Below are 19677 nucleotides of genomic sequence, written 5' to 3'. Positions count from 1 at the left end.
TTAGCATTTCTAGACTGATATATGAAAAAGAAAATACAATGTTTATTCAGCAATGGGTTTTAAATGATCTTGATGAGGGATGGCATGTAGTGCTAGTACACTGTACTGTATGTACTCACTAACCTGCTGTATCTGTATAGTAGAACTTGAGTTGGGTATTTGACTGCAACTGCTACTAGTAGTTTAGTACTCTGAGACGGTACATGGCCTCTATAGTTTGAAGGGAGCAAGAGGTCAGAGAGGGCTAGAGAGCTCAGGAGGAGTTCTATTCTTGCACCGAGCCAGGGGACAACCAATTGTTCAGCCCTCTCCCCTTCTCTCTCCCCCATCCACTCCTGTTCTCACGGAAGGCAGTTTGGCCATGCAGCTGCCATATTTCACCCAGGCCACGGCCTGTGGTGCTGTCACAGCTTTCCCGTCATTGTCTCGCTCCTGTCGACTCCCCCATGAATCCTCAGTCCTCTCAGCCCTGCTGCTACTGTGTGAACTAGCTCGACTACATCCCCACAGGGATCCTGGGGGGGTCTTAACTTTTCTTGGCGCCGTTGTTTGAAGTGCTGTCACCATGAAAATGTTTAAGATTAACAGCATACATATTTAATCCAAAGATGGTAGATGTGGCTTATTTGATGGATATTACTTATCAAGCCGAGCAGACAGACCCGGTGCCAGGATAGGCCTAAAGTGACTAAGGGGGGCAGTTGAAATCGGTGACGGGGCACAATTTTTGGGGGTTCTTCCATTGGAATCATATTGAATTCTGCTTATCATGCTATATCACAATAAACATAAAGTTTGAATGCCGAGACTCTGAGACCATTGAGTGCTTTTGAAGTGACAGGTTGGCGCAAAATCTGTAGCCCATCTGCACTGTATCAGCACAATGGACAGCGCCCTACACACTAAAGCAAGGCCATTTTGGCAATTAATATAGGCTATACGGGTAATTCACCTATCATAAACAGCCTATGGGAATACACACAGCTGTTTTACCAAAACAATAAAAAACTAAATTCTGAATGTAGTAGCCTAGTTATTCATGCAAACAAAAATACTGAAAAGCAGTTTGGCTTAGAATACTGACACAACTGCGAATGCGATCGAATGAATGTGAACAGAACAAACATATATATATATAAACAGAACAAAACAGCGGTAGGCTTACTAGGCCTATAAACATAGATCAGATCAATAAAGGCATTACACAATCTAGGCTAGTTACTTTAACAGTAAACAAACGTAGTAAGCACAAGGCGATTGCAAATAACTAAAACAGCCTACTACAGTGAGATGCAACAAGGTGTCTTGCCAAATAAACAGGCCTATAGGCCCGCTTCAAACATGGGAAATCACGCAGCTTATGAGTTCAGAAGCACGTTGAGATATGGCACTTCTGTGGATCAAATTCGACTCACCCAAGTATTCAATGAAGTAATCCCGGCCAACCATAAACTTGTATGTCCAATACGTGCAGTTCTATTTACAACCGGGAAAAGCAATAGGCTACCAAGTGCCTACATTCTATTTCTATGGTTATTTATTTCTATGATGATACATACTGATATGTAGCTATACCCAAGGGCGACATTTGGGTTCTTGCATTTTAATTATATTGAATTCTGTTTTATACCACGCTATAGCACAATAAACATACACATTTTACAACGGTGATGTGCAGAATGGCATCTTGGAACGCACAACTTGTCGATTCTTGTCACGGATGGCTATTTTCTTGTCTCCACTCAGGAAGGAGATGTGTTCTGTCTCCTAGAGATGAATGTACTTTGGTGCAAAAAGTGCAAATCAATCCCAGAACAACAGCAAAGGACCTTGTGAAGATGCTGGAGGAAACAGGTACAAAAGTATCTATATCCACAGTAAAAACGAGTCCTATATCGACATAACCTGAAAGGCCGCTCAGCAAGGAAGACGCCATAAAAAAGCCAGACTACGGGTTGCAACAGCACATGGGGACAAAGATCATACTTTTTGGAGAAATGTCCTTTGGTCTGATGAAACAAAAATAGAACTGGCCGTAATGACCATCGTTATGTTTGGAGGAAATAGGGGGAGACTTGCAAGCTGAAGAACACCATCCCAACCGTGAAGCATGGGGGTGACAGCATCATGTTGTGGGGGTGCTTTGCTGCAGGAGGGACTGGTGCACTTCACAAAATAGATGGCATCATGAGGTAGGAAAATTATGTGAATATATTGAAGCAACATCTCAAGACATCAGTCAGGAAGTTAAAGCTTGGTCGCAAATGGGTCTTCCAAATGGACAATGACCCCAAGCATACATCCAACGTTGTGGCAAAATGCCTTAAGGACAACAAAGTCAATGTATTGGAGTGACCATCACAAAGCCCTGACCACAATCTTGTAGAAAATTTGTGGGCAGAACTGAAAAAGCGTGTGCGAGCAAGGAGGCCTACAAACCTGACTCAGTTACACCAGCTCTGTCAGGAGGATTGGGCCAAAATTCAACCAACTTATTGTGGAAGCTTGTGGAAGGCTACCTGAAATGTTTGACCCAAGTTAAACCATTTGAAGGCAATGCTACCAAATACTAATTGAGTGTATGTAAACTTTTGACCCACTGGGAATGTGATGAAAGAAATAAAATCTGAAAGAAATCATTCTCTCTACTATTATTCTGACATTTCACATTCTTAAAATAAAGTGGTGATCCTAACTGACCTAAGACAGGGAATTTCTACTAGGATTAAATGTCAGGAATTGTGAAAAACTGAGTTTAAATGTATTTGGCTAAGGTATATGTAAACTTCCGACTTCAACTGAATCTAGTACCGGAGTAATACGGAGTAGCTCAAAACATTACCAAATTACTCAAGGGATCATGATAATTTTCTGGTAAAAAAATATGTTTACACCCCTATTTTGAAAGTGAGTGTGCAGCTGCTCTGTTTGCTCCATTGCTCAGGCACCTATCTTAGCATAGCAATGTACCTCAGTCTCCAGGCTCATACAGTTACTGTGGAGTACAGTTAGCTAGTCAGCAAGCTGCTAAGTTAGCTAGCCAGTCAGTCCTACATACACTGTAGTTGGCTTAGCCTAGCATTAGCCTCAATGATCTGGATACTAGCATTCATTGGTGCAGTTAGCCAAAGACCTTTTATTGCCTCCTCAAGGCCTGCACTGTTTCTCTTTCATCCTCTAAGCTTCTAATGGGTATTTTCCAACACAGATACTCAGTGATGATGACCTCATCCTTATTCAGCCCTCTTTGCTGTGTTTGTCCGTGTCTGTGTGGTCGTTGCCCAGTCCCTTCCCTCCCTGGGACGCAGGTGTATTTATTTTTTCTGCCCTGTGGCAGTCATTGTGCCAGGGCATGCCTGCACTTCTGCAGAATTTAAAACAATAAATACACGTTTCCCTCCATGGAGAGAAAATGACTTCAACACACACATACCTCTTCAGGAGTGGATTAGGAACAGGCCTTTTACAGTGAGATAACAGCCAGTTCCCTTGTGTTTGGAACATCTTTCGGTCACTGTCTGAAGTGACCTTCCCGACACCCCTTCTAAAGAAAGACATATCATTTGTTATGTTTAATAGACTAATATAACTAATGATATTAGTTTAATAGTTTCTTCTTTGATTGTAAAACTGTTCAAACTCTTTTGAAACTGTGAAACTGTACTGTGACAACCAGAACCAGGTATTTTCATAAGCCCCTTTCAAACTCTTAAACTGATATGTTCTTTGGTGATTATAGCATATATACAGTACATTACTACATGGCTTAATTAATACTGTGTGTATTGTACTCTCCTTCACTCTCTGTGATCATAGGTTGAGGTGGGTGGTCTGTGGCTCAGTCGAGAAGGGGGGTGTACTTTCATTCCGTTGCCTTTTTTATATTAAGCGTTAATCCCACCAGTTACCTTGGTAACTGTCTGCCCCCCACCCCTCCACTCCCATGCCCCCTGGCTGGGCAGACCCACCAGGGCCTGTCCAGTCTGCCTGGTACAGTAATTACAGGAAGGACCTCGGCTCTAATGGTCCAGTGACTAGGTCAGGAATGCCGATTTGATGTCTTTGTTTAAGTGCTCTTTCAGAACGAGTCACTCGTTGCTTCACCTCTTTCATTTCTAATCTGAAAGAAATAAGAAAGCTACTTTGTTTTTCAAGGCAGAGCTGTGAGGAGCTCTGTTAGCCTGGGCACCTGTACACCTGCATGCTACAGTACATTACTGTCTGGGCAGCTAGAGTATGGTGCAGGCATCAAGATGTCTGTATGAGGATGTGTCCCAGATGGCATCCTATTCCCTATATAGTGCAATACTTTTAACCAGAGCCCTATGACTGAGTGTATGATTCCTACAGAATTACCTGGAGCTTCCTAGGCCCAGGGGTAAGGGTCCATGGGTGCTATAGATGAAGCAGGGACAGGGAGTCAGAGAGGCTAGTTCTGTAATGTTGAAAGGGTAGGGCACCCTCTCCCTGGCCATCTCGCTCCACCTCTCCTCTCCCCACACTCTCTCGCTCTCTCCCCCTCTCTCCTCTGCTGTCCATCTGACGCCTGATTTATTTCAGCCCAAGAGCTGGGGCTGCAGAGAGAGAGGGGTGTGTGTGGAGGGGGTGGTGTTGGGTTCTAACACTCTCAGTCTGCTCCCCTCAGAGTGAGTATTGTTGGGGCTCTGTCACACCCGCCGACTCCATGGGGGCAGCAGGAGGGTTAGTCTCAAGACATTTCCTGGAAAAGCTAAATCATTTTGGATATAAAGTTAACAAGTTCAGTTTTGAATTAAAGTTGTTTTTGAGTGAGGGACCTAGTGGAATCTAACAAGGAGTCAGCGTTTTGTCCACCCACTGACTCCCACGTTAGATGTGTAATGTGTGTGAGCCCAGTCAGTAAGAGCATGTGTGTGTGAGCCCAGTCAGTGGTAAAACAAAACAATCATCCATTTGTTGTTATTATTAATCTGTTCTATTATGTTATTATTATGTTGTTGTCAACATCATTGTGTATTGGATAGGTTTTTTACAGTGGCTCAAGAGGCTTTGGTCTGTAATGTTACATAAAGCTTATATCAAGGTTTTCCCAGCATAGACTTGGTGAGCTCTCTGGGCTCCCAATGCCTTGCCCTCCTCGCCCCGGGTCGATAAGATGCCATTCGATTGTTTTTCTCATTGAGCTTTTTCGCTTTGCATTGTTGATTTCATTAGACTTTGCTTCAGTGTATATTTCCACTTCCAAGTATTGTTCCCTGGTGGACTAGTTGTTTAGTGGGGACAAACAGTCCACAATGACAGACCTGAACAGGCTGTTTCTGCTGAGTCAGACCAGGAGCAGTGCCAGGGGGACAGACAGAGCTGTGGTCTGTAACTGATTACACAGGATAACTCCCAAATGGTACCCTATGCCCTTTATAGTGCACAACATTTGACCAGAGCCCATAGGAAATAGGGTGCCATAATGGTACTGTTTTAGCTACAAACACTTATGGTCTGTGGCCATTTGTACTCGTACTGTAGCTAGGTGTAATATGTTGAAGTAACACTTAACCCAGCTGTGTGTTTGTGGCTGTTTTTCAACTGGTTTGTGGCTATGATAGTCATACTCCGTTATGGGTGTTTTCATACTGTGTTTACTTTGAGGTTATTTTTATGAGTAAACCATATGAACATATTATTGTATTGTGTTATTCGCTGGTGTAACCCCTTGTAATAAGGGGTTTGTAGTGAGAAACAGGCTTCTGTTAGTGTGGTTGGAGGCTTACGTGACCTAAATGACTCAATGTTCCCTCTGTCCCTATATTAAATATAGAAGAGTGCTATTATTGGATGTGATGCTAAAGGAACTAAATGATTTTGTATTGTATTGTTGCATATGGGGCTCTGGTCAGAAGTAGTGCACTATATGGGGAATAGGATGCCATTTGGGACACAAGCATTGTTTTTAAACTTCTCATATCCACTGCCTCCATAATAACCCATAAAGTAAGAATGTCTATCCCCACCCTTATCGTTTATTACCCCCGAGGGGAATCTTTCCACCTCCTCCGCCTCCACGAGCCGTCACTAACACACAGTCATTAGATAACACGTATCAAAACAAATTAAGCCTTCAAAATCAGAGGCTCTCACTTTTCTAATTAATACTGAGGAAGAGCCCTTTGTGCCATTGTTACCAGAGACCTGACCTGCCAACTCAAACACAGCGAGAGAGAGACTGAGAGAGAGACTAAGAGAGCGAGAGAGACTGAGAGAGAGACAGAGAGACTAAGAGAGCGAGGCGGAGGGTCAAAAAATGGACCCCCTATTCCCTTTCTCTCTGCTAATTACAGCACAGAACTGTAATCATCAGGCTAGCTGGACAGAAAGAGGCTGGTGTAAGAACATGGTCAAGATTTTGTGTCACTGGCCTACACACAATATCCCATATTGTCAAAGTGGAAATATGTTTTTAGTGATTTTTATAAATGAATTAAAAATGAAAAGCTGAAATGTCTTTAGTAAAGATGTATTCAATCCCGTTGTTATGGCAAGCCTTAATAAGTTCAGGAGTACAAATTTGCTAAACAAGTCACATAATAAGTTGCATGGACTGACTGTGTGCAATAATAGTGTTTAACATTATTGTTTTATCACTATCTGTACCCCACGTATACAATTATCTGTAAGGTCCCTCAGACAAGCAATGCATTTCAAACACAGATTCAACCACAAAGACCAGGTAGGTTTTCCCAATGCTTTGCAGATAAGGGCACCGATTTGCTAGATGAGTTTTTTTTTGAAGCAGACATTGAATATCCAGTTGAGCATGGTATATCAATACACCCAGTCACTACAAAGATACAGCGTCCTTCCTAACTCAGTTGCCGGAGAGCAAGGAAACCGCTCAGGGATTTCACCATTAGGCCAATGGTGACCTTAAAACTGTTAGAGTTTAATGGCTGTGATGGGAGAAAACTGAGGATGGATCAACAATATTGTAGTTACACCACAATACTAACCTAAATGAAAAGAAGGAAGGCTGTACAGAATACAAATATTCCAAAACATGCATCCTGTTTGCAATAAGGCACTAAGAAAGGAAATAAATAAAACTGCAGAAAATGTGGCAGAAATGTACTTTTATGTCCTGAATACAAAGTGTTACATTTGGGGCAAATCCAACACAATGTGTCACTGAGTACCACTCTTCATGTTTTCAAGCATGGTGGTGGCTGCATCATGTTTTGTGTATGCGTGTCATTGGCAAGGACTAGGGAGTTTATTGGGATAAATGGAAATGGAGCTAACAACAGGCAAGATCCTAGAGGAAAACTTGGTTCAGTCTGTTTTCAAATTCACCTTTCAGCAGGACAATAACCTAAATCAATAGTCCAGATATACACTGGAGTTGTTACCAAGATAACATTGATTGTTCCTGAGTGGCCTAATTACAGTTTTGACTTATATTGGCTTGGAAATCTATGGCAAGACTTTAAAATGGCTGAAAATAGCAATGATCAACAACCAACTTGACAGAGCTTGGAACATAAAAAAAAATAGTGTACAATCCAGGTGTGCAAAGCTGTAATCGCTGCCAAATGTGATTCGAACATGTATTGACTCAGGGGTGTGCATACTTATGTAAATGAGATATTTTTGTATTTTATTTTCAATACATTTGCTAAAATTTAAAAAAATATGTTTTCACTTTGTCATTATGTACTATATGTATTATTATTGTACTGTGTGTAGATGGATGAGAAAATATTGAATCAATTTTGAATTCAGGCTGTAACACAACAAAATGTGGAATAAGTGAAGAGGTATGAATGCTTTTGAAGGCACTGTTACATATATTCATTTTTTATTGTTGGACATGAAAGACTGTAAAAACACCAGCAAATCAGTTCCAAGTGATTTTATTTGAGGAAATATGTTCCAAAGTATTCCCACACATAATAGAGAGAGATAGACAAAACATGAGGAACACCTCCCTAATATTGAGTTGCACCCCCTTTTGCCCTCAGAACTGCCTCCTTTTGTCAGGGCATGGACTTGAAAGCGTTCCAAAGGGTTTGCTGGCCCATGTTGACTCCAACGCTTCTCACAGTTGTCAAGTTGGCTGGATGTCCTTTGGGTGGTGGACCTTTCTTGATACACGCCGGAAACTGTTGAGCATGAAAAACCCAGCAGCGTTGCAGTTCTTGTCACACTCAAACCGGTGCGCCTGACACCTACTACCACACCCCGTTCAAAGGCACTTCAATCTGTTGTCGTGCCCATTAACCCTCTGAATGACACGCATACATAATCCATAGCTCAACTGTCTCAAGGCTTAAAAATCCTTATTTAACCTCTCCTTCCCTTCATCTACACTGATTGAAGTGGATTTAACAGGTGACATCAATAAGGGATCATAGCTTTCACCTGGTCAGTCTGTCAGGGAAAGAGCAGGTGTTCCTAATGTTTTGTATGTAAGCAAGGTTTGAAATTGCTATGTTTTAGCCAAATGTTATTTCTGTTTGGGCTTCTTGCAGTCATTTTGCCTCTACAAATGACTTGGAATTATGTTCCGGACCCCTGACAATCTGCTTAAGAAAAATCGAGTTGATGGTCCCTGCTTTAATGTGTTAAGATATATAAATAGGAGAAATAACTAGAATTGACATGGCATCGGTTGTGTGTGTTCTATTTGTCCAATTTGGACAGATTTAGACCAGGCAGTTGTATGAACACCTATCACTGCTGAAGCTAGTGATTACAGGTGTGGTTGGTTAAGTCAGGCTGCTGTAATTAGATGGTAGTGTAAATTCCAGGTAAATAGTTATTAGGTTAAGCAGGTTGGGAAACATGTCCAAACACTTATTGAGTGGTTGGATTCCATGACTTAACATTCTGTTTTTAGGTGAATTTCTAACTTGAGATGCGACTCCAGCCCTCGCAATTCTCCCACTGATATCGCTTCTCATCCTTGTGTTATGATAGTTAGTTGTTGAGTGTATTGTTTGTCATATCTGTGGTTTTGCAGGATGCTACTTCTGTATCCCTCCGGTCTCTGATACATTCAAAAACATGTTTTTCTGCATGTTTCTTCATTTTCCTCATAGCTGTGGATTTACAAAACCAGTTTTGTTTGTTACTTTTTTCCTGCTGTTGTCTAATCCTTTTTTTTTGCCCCTCTGTGTCATGTTCCTCAACTCCCAGTCCTATCCCACCAAACGGATACTTGTCTGTTCTGTGTGGGAACTTGCATGTGTGTGCGATGGGGAGAGGGTCTGGTCCTGTGCCACGCTCTCCTCCGGGTCCCGTAAGTCTGTTTGCTTTCAGATGTGGTCCTTAACAATACCCTCCACTCCCCACACTGACCCTATCACACAAACTCTGCTCTGAGCGCACTGAGAAAACAACCCACAGCCATAACAGGAGCTGGAACAGTGGCCTGCTCTATAGGAAAAATGTGCTCTCACATCCTGGACTCCTGCCTCTCCCCTTACTGTCCTTTATAGATTACATGAAAGTCCCCAAAAATGTCAGGAATACAACACTTTATGCAACACTCATGCATTGCTAATTCAATTTTGCTCTTGAGAAAACAGAGAAAAATACACCTTTTGATTTATAAAATAATAAATATTTCCATCTGTCCCCTAGATACTGGTGAAGGAAGGCCTTTGTGTTGTTGCTTCACCACTGGGGGTTGAACAAAGGAGAGGGGATAAGTTTTCTTATGACTGTTAGACCCCCCCCCCCCTGCTCCTCCGGGGTAAAGTGGGTAAAACTAGAAGTAACAAGAGGGAGAGAGAAATGGCATGTCCAGAATCCCACTCCTGTCATGGAGGCTGGGCCATGTCTGAAACAGTGACACAGAAGAGAGGAGAGCGAGAACAGAGGGAGGAGAGGCCTGACTAACAGACAGCAGTGACAGTCTCATTATGTTGCAGAGGGAGCATGTTCATGTCCTACTGTAGGATTGATTGTCTCTCAGCCCAACATGACAGCCATCCAAAACTGCAAGGTTCAGATGAGAGGGATTGCTGCTGGGCTGGGGGGAGCGGCTCCGGCCTCCGGGTACAGGTTTCCCTTAGGCACAGATTGCAACACTGACCTTAGATCAACGCCTAGGGACAAGTTATTCCTCTGGGAAGCGGATGGGGATTGACCTGAGGAAATGTGAGAGGTCATAAGTTCACAGCGGGGTTAAGACTATTGATCCTGTGTGTTTCTGTATTGGTAGATCCTAGATGAGATTGCAGAGCATGGCATCAGGATCTACCAACTGCCAGACGCTGACTCAGATGAGGATGAGGAGTTCAAGGAGCAGACACGAATACTGAAGGTACGACACACACAGAAAGTCTGCGTCCCAAATGGCACACTACTCCCTATATAATGCACTACTTTTGACCAGAGTTCTAAGGGCCCTAGTCAAAAGAAAGTAGTGCACTATAAAGGGAATAGGGTGACATTTGGGACGTAAAAATACTAACACCAACTAAGAAAGAGAAAAAAACTCAGGGAGAAACACCATTACTGAATGAGACTGGGAGTGACGTAGAACCACTTATGTCATTTTTCTCTTAACCACTGGGTTTTAGAATGGGTGAGAATCATACTATTGAAACTGGCCCGTTGATCTTTTGAATGGGCTTTATGTTAAACGTAAATGATCCGGTCATTTTTACTTACTCTGGTACGTACAGAGTGTCTGGGTTTTTGCTCCTCCCTTGTACTTGATTAATGAATTAAGGTCACTGATTAGCAAAGAACCTGGTTATCGAGGTCTTAATTGAAAGGAAAAAAACTAAAAGCAGCAGACACTAGGCCCTCCATGGAATGAGTTGGACACCCCTGCTCTAGTAGATTCCACTCATCTTCAATAACCATCAACCATTCTCCTATTCTCTTCTCCACCTCTCTCTCCTTCCCTGATCCCTCTATCTCTGCATCCCTCTGTTTTCACACTCCTCCCGCTCTGTATCCTCTTTCTATCCCCTTGTTTTCCTTGCCCTTGCATCCATGTCTCTCTACTCCTCCCCCTCTGTCTCCCTCTCTCAGGCGAGCATTCCGTTTTCTGTAATTGGTTCAAACCAGCTGATTGAGGTGAAAGGAAAGAAGATCAGAGGCCGTCTCTACCCCTGGGGGGTCGTAGAGGTGGAGAACCCCGAGCACAACGACTTCCTCAAACTACGCACCATGCTTGTGTAAGTCACCATGACAATGCATACCCCTTCAAACATTCAAACTCCAGCTGCGTACCCCCTCTAGCACTAGGGTCAGTGCACTCTCAAATGTTGTTTTTTGCCATCATTGTAAGCATGCCACACACACACTATACAATACATTTATTAAACATACGAATGAGTGTGAGTTTTGTTACAACACGTCTCTTGGGAAATGACTAAGAGCTCTTATAGGACCAGGGCAAAAATAATAATATAATAATAATCAATCATTTTGCTCTTTATTTAACCATCTTACATATAAAACCTTATTGTCTGTGCCTGTATTTAGTTTTCATGCTAGTGAGGGCAGAGAATCAACTCTCACATAGGTACGTGGTTGTAAAGGGCATCAGTGTCTTAACAGTGCAATTTGCCAAAGCAGGGTACTCTGAGCGCAGCCCAATCCAGAAATCTGGCAGTGGCTTCTGATTAAATTCAATTTTCACAGAACCGCTTCTTGCAATTTCGATGAGGGTCTCTTGTTCAGATATTGGTAAGTGTACTGGAGGCAGGGCATGGAAGGGATAACAAATCCAGTTGTTTGTGTCATCCATTTCAGGATATTACCTGCGTAATTGCGCACCCAACTCACTCAGGTGCTTCGCTATATCACATTTGACATTGTCTGTAAGTTTGAGTTCATTTGCACACAAAAAAATCATACAATGATGGAAAGACCTGTGTGTTGTCCTTGTTAATGCAGACAGAGAAGAGCTCCAACTTCTTAATCATAGCCTCAATTTTGTCCCACACATTGAATATAGTTGCGGAGAGTCCCTGTAATCCTAGATTCAGATAATTCAGGTGAGAAAAAACATCACCCAGATAGGCCAGTCGTGTGAGAAACTCGTCATCATGCAAGCGGTCAGACAAGTGAAAATTATGGTCAGTAAAGAAAACTTTAAGCTCCTGTCAAAACTTTGCCCCTTGATAACCAGCGGACTTTTCTGTATGTTGTAAAAGCATTACAAAGTCGCTGCCCATATCATTGCATAGTGCAGAAAATACACAATAGTTCAGGGGCCTTGTTTTAACAAGGTGAACCATTTTCACTGTAGTGTCCGAAACATCTTTCAAGCTGTCAGGCATTCCCTTGGCAGCAAGAGCCTCTCGGTGAATTCTGCTGTGTACCCAATGGGCATCGGGAGTAACTGCTCGCGCGCGCGTTACCACTCCACTGGCTTTTGCGCCATCAGTACAGTTACAAAAGTCCATTTGATGTCACAAAAGCTGTCCAGTACTTAAAAAATATCCTCTCCTTGTTTCCAGAAGAGGTTTTCCTTAATTGACCCCCCAGGGTTCAATTCTCGGGCCGACTCTTTTCTATGTATATATCAATGATGTTGCTCTTGCTGCGGGCGATTCCCTGATCCACCTCTACGCAGACGACACCAATTCTGTATACTTCTGGCCCTTCCTTGGACACTGGGCTATCTAACCTCCAAACGAGCTTCAATGCCATACAACACTCCTTCCGTGGCCTCCAACTGCTCTTAAACGCTAGTAAAACCAAATGCACGCTTTTCAACCGTTTGCTGCCTGCACCCGCACGCCCGACTAGCATCACCACCCTGGATGGTTCCGACCTAGAATATGTGGACATCTATAAGTACCTAGGTGTCTGGCTAGACTGCAAACTCTCCTTCCAGACTCATATCAAACATCTCCAATCCAAAATCAAATCTAGAGTTGGCTTTCTATTTCGCAACAAAGCCTCCTTCACTCACGCCGCAAAACTTACCCTAGTAAAAGTGACTATCCTACCGATCCTCGACTTCGGCGATGTCATCTATAAAATAGCTTCCAACACTCTACTCAGCAAACTGGATGCAGTTTATCACAGTGCCATCCATTTTGTTACTAAAGCACCTTATACCACCCACCACTGCGACCTGTATGCTTTAGTCGGCTGGCCCTCGTTACATGTTCGTCGCCAGACCCACTGGCTCCAGGTCCTCTACAAGTCTATGCTAGGTAAAGCTCCGCCTTATCTCAGTTCACTGGTCACGATGGCAACAACCACCCGTAGCACACGCTCCAGCAGGTGTATCTCACTGATCATCCCTAAAGCCAAAACCTCTTTTGGCCGCCTTTCCTTCCAGTTCTCTGCTGCCTGTGACTGGAATGAATTGCAAAAATCTCTGAAGTTGGAGTCTTTTCTCTCCCTCACCAACTTTAAACATCTGCTATCTGAGCAGCTAACCGATCGCTGCAGCTGTACATAGTCCATCAGTATATAGCCCACCTAATTTACCTACCTCATCCTCACTGTTTTTATTTGATTTACTTTTCTGCTCTTTTGCACACCAGTATCTCTACCTGCACATGTTCACCTGATCATTTATCACTCCAGTGTTAATCTGCTAAATTGTAATTATTCACTCCTATGGCCTATTTATTGCCTACCTCTTCATTCCTTTTGCACACAATGTCTGTTGACTCATCTAGCTGTAACGCATAGAATTCACTGGTTTGTATGCGAGGCAGTAATTGTTTTCGAAACATCTCCTGCCATGTCACTGATACGTCGTGAAACAGTGTTGTTTGATGAAGACATTGTCTGTATAGTTTTCTTGACCTTTTCCCCCAACATTGTTCCAGCCATATCCACGGCAGCAGGAAGAATGAAGTCCTCCACAATAGTATGGGGCTTGCCTGTCCTAGCCACTCGGTACCATCATATCATATACAGATGTATACATCATATACATCTGTTGCTTTTGTACATGTCTTACTACTTGAAGCCGTCTTAATTCTTGCTCAAAAAAGTCCTGTGGCTTATTTTTCAAATTGGCATGTTTTGTTTCTAAATGTCTGCGCAACAGTGAAGGTTTCATCGAGTTGTGAGGCAGTACCTTTGCACATATATCACACTGTGGCTGAGGGAAGGCACTACTCCCAATATAAGTGAAACCCAAATCAATGTAGCTCTCATCTTATTTGTGCCTCTCCGATGGTCTAACATCCCTGTCGGTTGTTCGGGGCTTTTCCGGGTAAGGAGGCAGTAGCTCTTCGGCTGCATCAGATTCACAACCGTCAGTGTCCATGCTAGCTGGGCTAACAACAAATGTAGAATTACTGATGCTAGCATTGGATGTACTCGTGGAAGCAGAACAACTTGTGTTGTCGACAGGTGCAGGTGTAGTACTGTAAAACGAGGCTACTCAGGCGAGGAAAAAAACCTCACCCAAATGTATAGCCCTGTTGGAAAATGTAAATGTTTGAAAATGTGAGAAAAAAAAGTGAATCACATTTTTATTTGGCATACCCCTCCCTGATTTAGAGTAAATGTAAAAGTAATCTATGCATGCTCTTATGCTCTTACTTATGTTGGATATGTATTACTGTACTGCCACTTAGTGGTTGAACAGAGAACTTCAAGTCTGTCCATCTGTTGCACAGTGTAGTAGTCTAGTCTAGTGGGTTTTATGGGGGTTTGCACAAGCCAAATTGTGATATTGAAATGTGTGATGGTTGTGTGTGTTTCCAGCACCCACATGCAGGACCTCCAGGAGGTCACTCAGGACCTGCACTACGAGAACTTCCGTTCAGAGAGACTGAAGAGACCTGGCAGGTCAGTCTCCTATCTGCAGTGTTTCTCTCTCTCACACACACTCTGTCTGGGCTGATACTACTCTAACATATTACAGTAGTTAATATGTTCCCTTAAACATTCCCTACAGAGCTGTGGAGGAGGATATGATGGACAAAGACCAGATTCTCCTGCAGAAGGAGGCTGAGGTGAGTAGCTACTGCAGCACTGGATGCTCTCATAGGGTTAACTAGGTCCTAGGATGCTCTCATATGGTTAACTAGGTCCTAGGATGCTCTCATAGGGTTAACTAGGTCCTAGGATGCTCTCATATGGTTAACTAGGTCATAGGATGCTCTCATATGGTTAACTAGGTCCTAGGATGCTCTCATATGGTTAACTAGGTCCTAGGATGCTCTCATAGGGTTAACTAGGTCCTAGGATGCTCTCATAGGGTTAACTAGGTCCTAGGATGCTCTCATAGGGTTAACTAGGTCCTAGGATGCTCTCATAGGGTTAACTAGGTCCTAGGATGCTCTCATATGGTTAACTAGGTCCTAGGATGCTCTCATAGGGTTAACTAGGTCCTAGGATGCTCTCATAGGGTTAACTAGGTCCTAGGATGCTCTCATAGGGTTAACTAGGTCCTAGGATGCTCTCATAGGGTTAACTAGGTCCTAGGATGCTCTCATAGGGTTAACTAGGTCCTAGGATGCTCTCATAGGGTTAACTAGGTCCTAGGATGCTCTCATAGGGTTAACTAGGTCCTAGGATGCTCTCATAGGGTTAACTAGGTCCTAGGATGCTCTCATAGGGTTAACTAGGTCCTAGGATGCTCTCATAGGGTTAACTAGGTCCTAGGATGCTCTCATAGGGTTAACTAGGTCCTAGGATGCTCTCATATGGTTAACTAGGTCCTAGGATGCTCTCATAGGGTTAACTAGGTCCTAGGATGCTCTCATAGGGTTAACTAGGTCCTAGGATGCTCTCATAGGGTTAACTAGGTCCTAGGATGCTCTCATAGGGTTAACTAGGTCCTAGGATGCTCTCATAGGGTTAACTAGGTCCTAGGATGCTCTCATAGGGTTAACTAGGTCCTAGGATGCTCTCATAGGGTTAACTAGGTCCTAGGATGCTCTCATAGGGTTAACTAGGTCCTAGGTAATAAATGAATGGGGTAAGTTGAGCCACGGGACAGGGTACGTTAAGCCGCCTACAAATGTATGTACTGAATAAAATATTACCTCTAACTTTTTAAAACCACGTCTATGTTAATTTACAAACAAAATTCAACACAATCATAATCACTTTTTTGTCTTTTAACCATTTTAAGCATATTTTCAACAGGCTTAACACCTAACACTTTGTCACTGTAAAGTTCAGTCTAAATCACAATCAAGTGAAATACATCTGTTAGTAATGTGCATAAAAACAATCTGAATACAATAAGTACAAGGTACAATGCATAAACGGTAGTGGCTCTGTTTTAAACACAATGTCCACATGATACCCTAACCCCAAATGGAACAGATTCTCATCTCACCCATTCAGCACCTTCAAATAATGTTATCAACTCTACAACATGGTTCTGAGAGCACTAGTATTTAGCTAGCAAGAAGCTACACTATGTGTTCAAGGTTTATGTTCAATAACTGATGTTAAGAGGTTTTCAGTCAAACAGCCTAATATTCTTTAGAGATTTGGCACATTGTTTGCTGAATTCTGAAGACCCTTAAAGTGTTTGCACTTGTAGTGGTGTAGTTTTTAACACTAGTACCAAATTAGGGATGTAACCCTATAAGCAGAGTCACAGACCCACATTCCTGTAGAAAAGCAGCTTGGGATACCAGATCAGTTTAGCAAAGTGTTACGTTTGATCGCATTCCTTCAGTTTGCAACACACAGAGTTCTATAAAGTACAAACCTGGTTTGATGTAGATTTAAATATGAAAGTAAATCTATTATTCAGTCACACGCCCCTACCCAACTGTGAAAATGAGTTGGAGTCCATTTTACCCCGATTGAGTGAAGTCAAATGTTCCACTTGAAGTCTTATCCCCAACCACTAGATGGATATATTTTCTATTGTGTAAACATTTTTTTTATTTACATTAAGGCTCTCAAAAAGTTAAGTGGCTCATTGTATTTTCTTTTTACAATGGATACAATTTGTCATGTTTGGAATGACAATCTCTGGTATTTGTTTCACTCAACTGTCTGTTTCCTTCTCTTCTCTCTGTAGCTGAGGCGTATGCAGCAGATGATTTCCCAGATGCAGGCGCAGATGAAGATGAAGGGAGACGAGTGAAAATAGAGGGATTGAAAGAGGGAGTTGGGGAAGAGATGAGAGGAGCCCCACACCCCTCAACCCCACTGTGCGTCTGCATCTCCATCATGGACGTTCTGCTGGACACACACATCACTCTGTATCTCTCAGTGTGTCAGTCAATCAATCAAGCAATCAACCACCCAATTGGACGTTCCCCTCTCTAACATAATTGTAATTATAAAATCTTCAATTTGGCCTCTATTTTACCATGGTACTGAGATCCACTGATCTGCAAGTCTCAGTATTGTTTTGGGAACTGTTACTCCCGTTGTAACACGTTTCATACTAAGGTATGTTTGTCTGGAGTGTTTTCCTTTATTGTGTAATGTTATGATATGGGTTATGATATAATGTTAAGGCATACTGTAAAGACAGACATTCCATGTTCTCCCAATAGGTGACTAAAGATGATGTCCATGTGTTTTCATCCGCACTAGCATTCTGTCTCATGTACAATGTAGATCTTGCATTGCCAACAGTACTAATATCTCATTGGTTAGACAACAATAAGACTTCAGTGTTTACAGAATGTTTGGGGAATGTTTTATGTAATTTAAAGTGGCTATCAGCAGTTGAAACAATAGCAAAGCTTTCACCCCACTGTTGTTACGGTTAAAAGCTGGGGGTAGGACTGGAGAAATGTGACCACTCATTCAAAGACAGAGTTATAGATGCAAGGACTGACCATCCATTATATCAAAATGATAGTTTTAACCATGTTTTTAGGCTATACAGTGTTTGTTTACATTTACTTTGTTTACAACCATTGGAGTCAAAAATATTATATTTTGGTTTTTGTTTGGGTATGACAGTTGTGCTTTGCTCATGAGGCCTGTGTAAGTTGTATTCTTCAAGAATCAATAGGTACATATAATTAATTTATAAATCCAAAAATGATGGTAGCAACTGCTGATTGCCCCTTTAAAGGAAGGTTTGTTGAGAGCTGGATGTTGTGTTTTTACCATTTGCAACCTGTCTTTGCTTTCACATTTGGAGCACAGCTGAGGACTCAGTCCAAGCTGTAGGTGTAGTAATAATAGTGTCCCTCGGGTGGCGCTCTAGTCTATGTTCAACAGCACAACACATGGAAAATAACTATAAGGGTAATAATATATAAGGGTAATACAGGCTTGTGTGGAAGTATCCCACAGTCTCACATTTTATTTTAAACTTTATCACTTTTGCTCTATATTATGAAAGATTTATGTAACAACTTTGTCTGTGCCTCTGTTGTATTGGATGGAGACTAGTGCAGGCTGGTGGAAGGAACTATAGGGGGACGGGCTCATTGTAATGGCTGGAATGGCGGAATGAAATAAATGGAACGAAGTCAATGTGGTTTCCATATGTTTAATGTGTTTGATAATGTTCCATTTATTCCTTTCCAGCCATTACAATGAGTCTGTTTTCCTATAGCTCCTCCCACCAGCCTCCACTGATGGAGACGGTTTGCATTGGTCTCTCTGGGTCAGTCTCCTCATTGGTCTCTCTGGGTCAGTCTCCTCAGACGAGGTTTTACTGAGCTGAATTCCTCACCATGTAATCTTATAAGTCAAGTATCAACAGCAGAAGGCTGTTGGTTGTGTCGTCATTATACAGAGAATATTTGCCCTTGTGTTTGAGGAATGCTCTGAAGTGACTTGATAGCTAAAATATGTATGCATCATGTGGGTGGATGTACTGTCTAGAATAAATGTTGGTGCATTCAAGATGCAACTGATGAAATGCTTGTTAAGTGATCATGTTAATTCAAGTGTTTTCAAACCATGCACAACCGTGTGTTGGTTAATACACTTTTTTTTTAATCGCCTAAGACTTGCACTACAAAACCTTACATCACCCTTTGTCTTTAATAGCTACATTATATTATGAGCAGCCTTAGTATAGATGTGTGTTTTTGTTTATTTGGACATGTTCTTTTGGGTTTTCCTAAAGGGTGTCTTCATTTTATCACAATGATTTACTGTATGCACAGACATACTGACATCTTCTGATATTGGCTAGCTCCATGGAACTTACAGTATTGAACACAATTCAATTTTCTGAATTCCTAACTGTATTCTGATTCACCATGTCTGCCAGCCCACTCTCGGCTGCTGACTGTTATACAGTGAACACAATAACGCCTCTCAATGTGTCCTTCGTGTTTAAGAGCGTTATCGTCAGTCAGTGTGTCATTGTCTATGTAACTTGTTTCTTTCTACCAAGTTGATCAACAGATTTGTACCTTTGAACCCTGGAGGCATTAACCCAGCGTTTCCCAAACTCGGTCCTGGGGACCCCAAGAGGTGCATATTTAGTTGTTTGCCCAAGCACTACACAGCTGATTCAAATAATCAACTCATCAAGCTTGAATTATTTGAATCAGCTGTGTAATGCTAAGGGGGGAAAAAAACGTGTACTCCTTAAGGTCCCTAGGACTTAATTTGGGAAACACCATAATTAACCTAACTGTGCTTGAAACGTTTTTTAGTAGTATCTCAACTTTTGTACTCCATTTTCAGAAATACAGTTTTTCCATAGAAACACACTTGTTGTCAGAGTGCTTTGTTTACAGGTCATAGGTAATGATGATGTGCATTTGAGTGGCCATGTAGAAAAACAAAGGCAATGGGATTGAATGGAGACGA

At 42.2% G+C, this 19677-nt stretch overlaps 1 protein-coding gene and 1 long non-coding RNA gene across 3 annotated transcripts in view; both read left to right on the top strand.

The window, feature by feature from the left end:
- Positions 1-19577, top strand: part of LOC118393334 (septin-2-like) — a 45807-nt gene extending 26230 nt beyond the window's left edge. For both annotated transcript variants that reach the window (XM_052461683.1, XM_052461684.1), the window contains exons 8-12: positions 10199-10300; positions 11020-11165; positions 14677-14760; positions 14870-14927; positions 16961-19577. In XM_052461683.1, the coding sequence (XP_052317643.1) occupies positions 10199-10300; positions 11020-11165; positions 14677-14760; positions 14870-14927; positions 16961-17026 (456 nt within the window). In that variant the 3' untranslated portion in view covers positions 17027-19577. The remainder of the gene's footprint in view (positions 1-10198; positions 10301-11019; positions 11166-14676; positions 14761-14869; positions 14928-16960) is intronic.
- Positions 15106-15873, top strand: LOC127907280 (uncharacterized). Its single transcript, XR_008064011.1, has 3 exons — positions 15106-15242; positions 15273-15602; positions 15633-15873. It is a non-coding gene; the product is annotated as an uncharacterized LOC127907280 (long non-coding RNA).
- Positions 19578-19677: the final 100 nt, after the last annotated feature.

The sequence above is a fragment of the Oncorhynchus keta genome, chromosome 14 (assembly GCF_023373465.1).
Source record: "Oncorhynchus keta strain PuntledgeMale-10-30-2019 chromosome 14, Oket_V2, whole genome shotgun sequence".
Taxonomy (NCBI): domain Eukaryota; kingdom Metazoa; phylum Chordata; class Actinopteri; order Salmoniformes; family Salmonidae; genus Oncorhynchus; species Oncorhynchus keta.
Note: the sequence above shows the minus strand (reverse complement) of the source record. Positions and strands in the feature narration are given on the sequence as shown.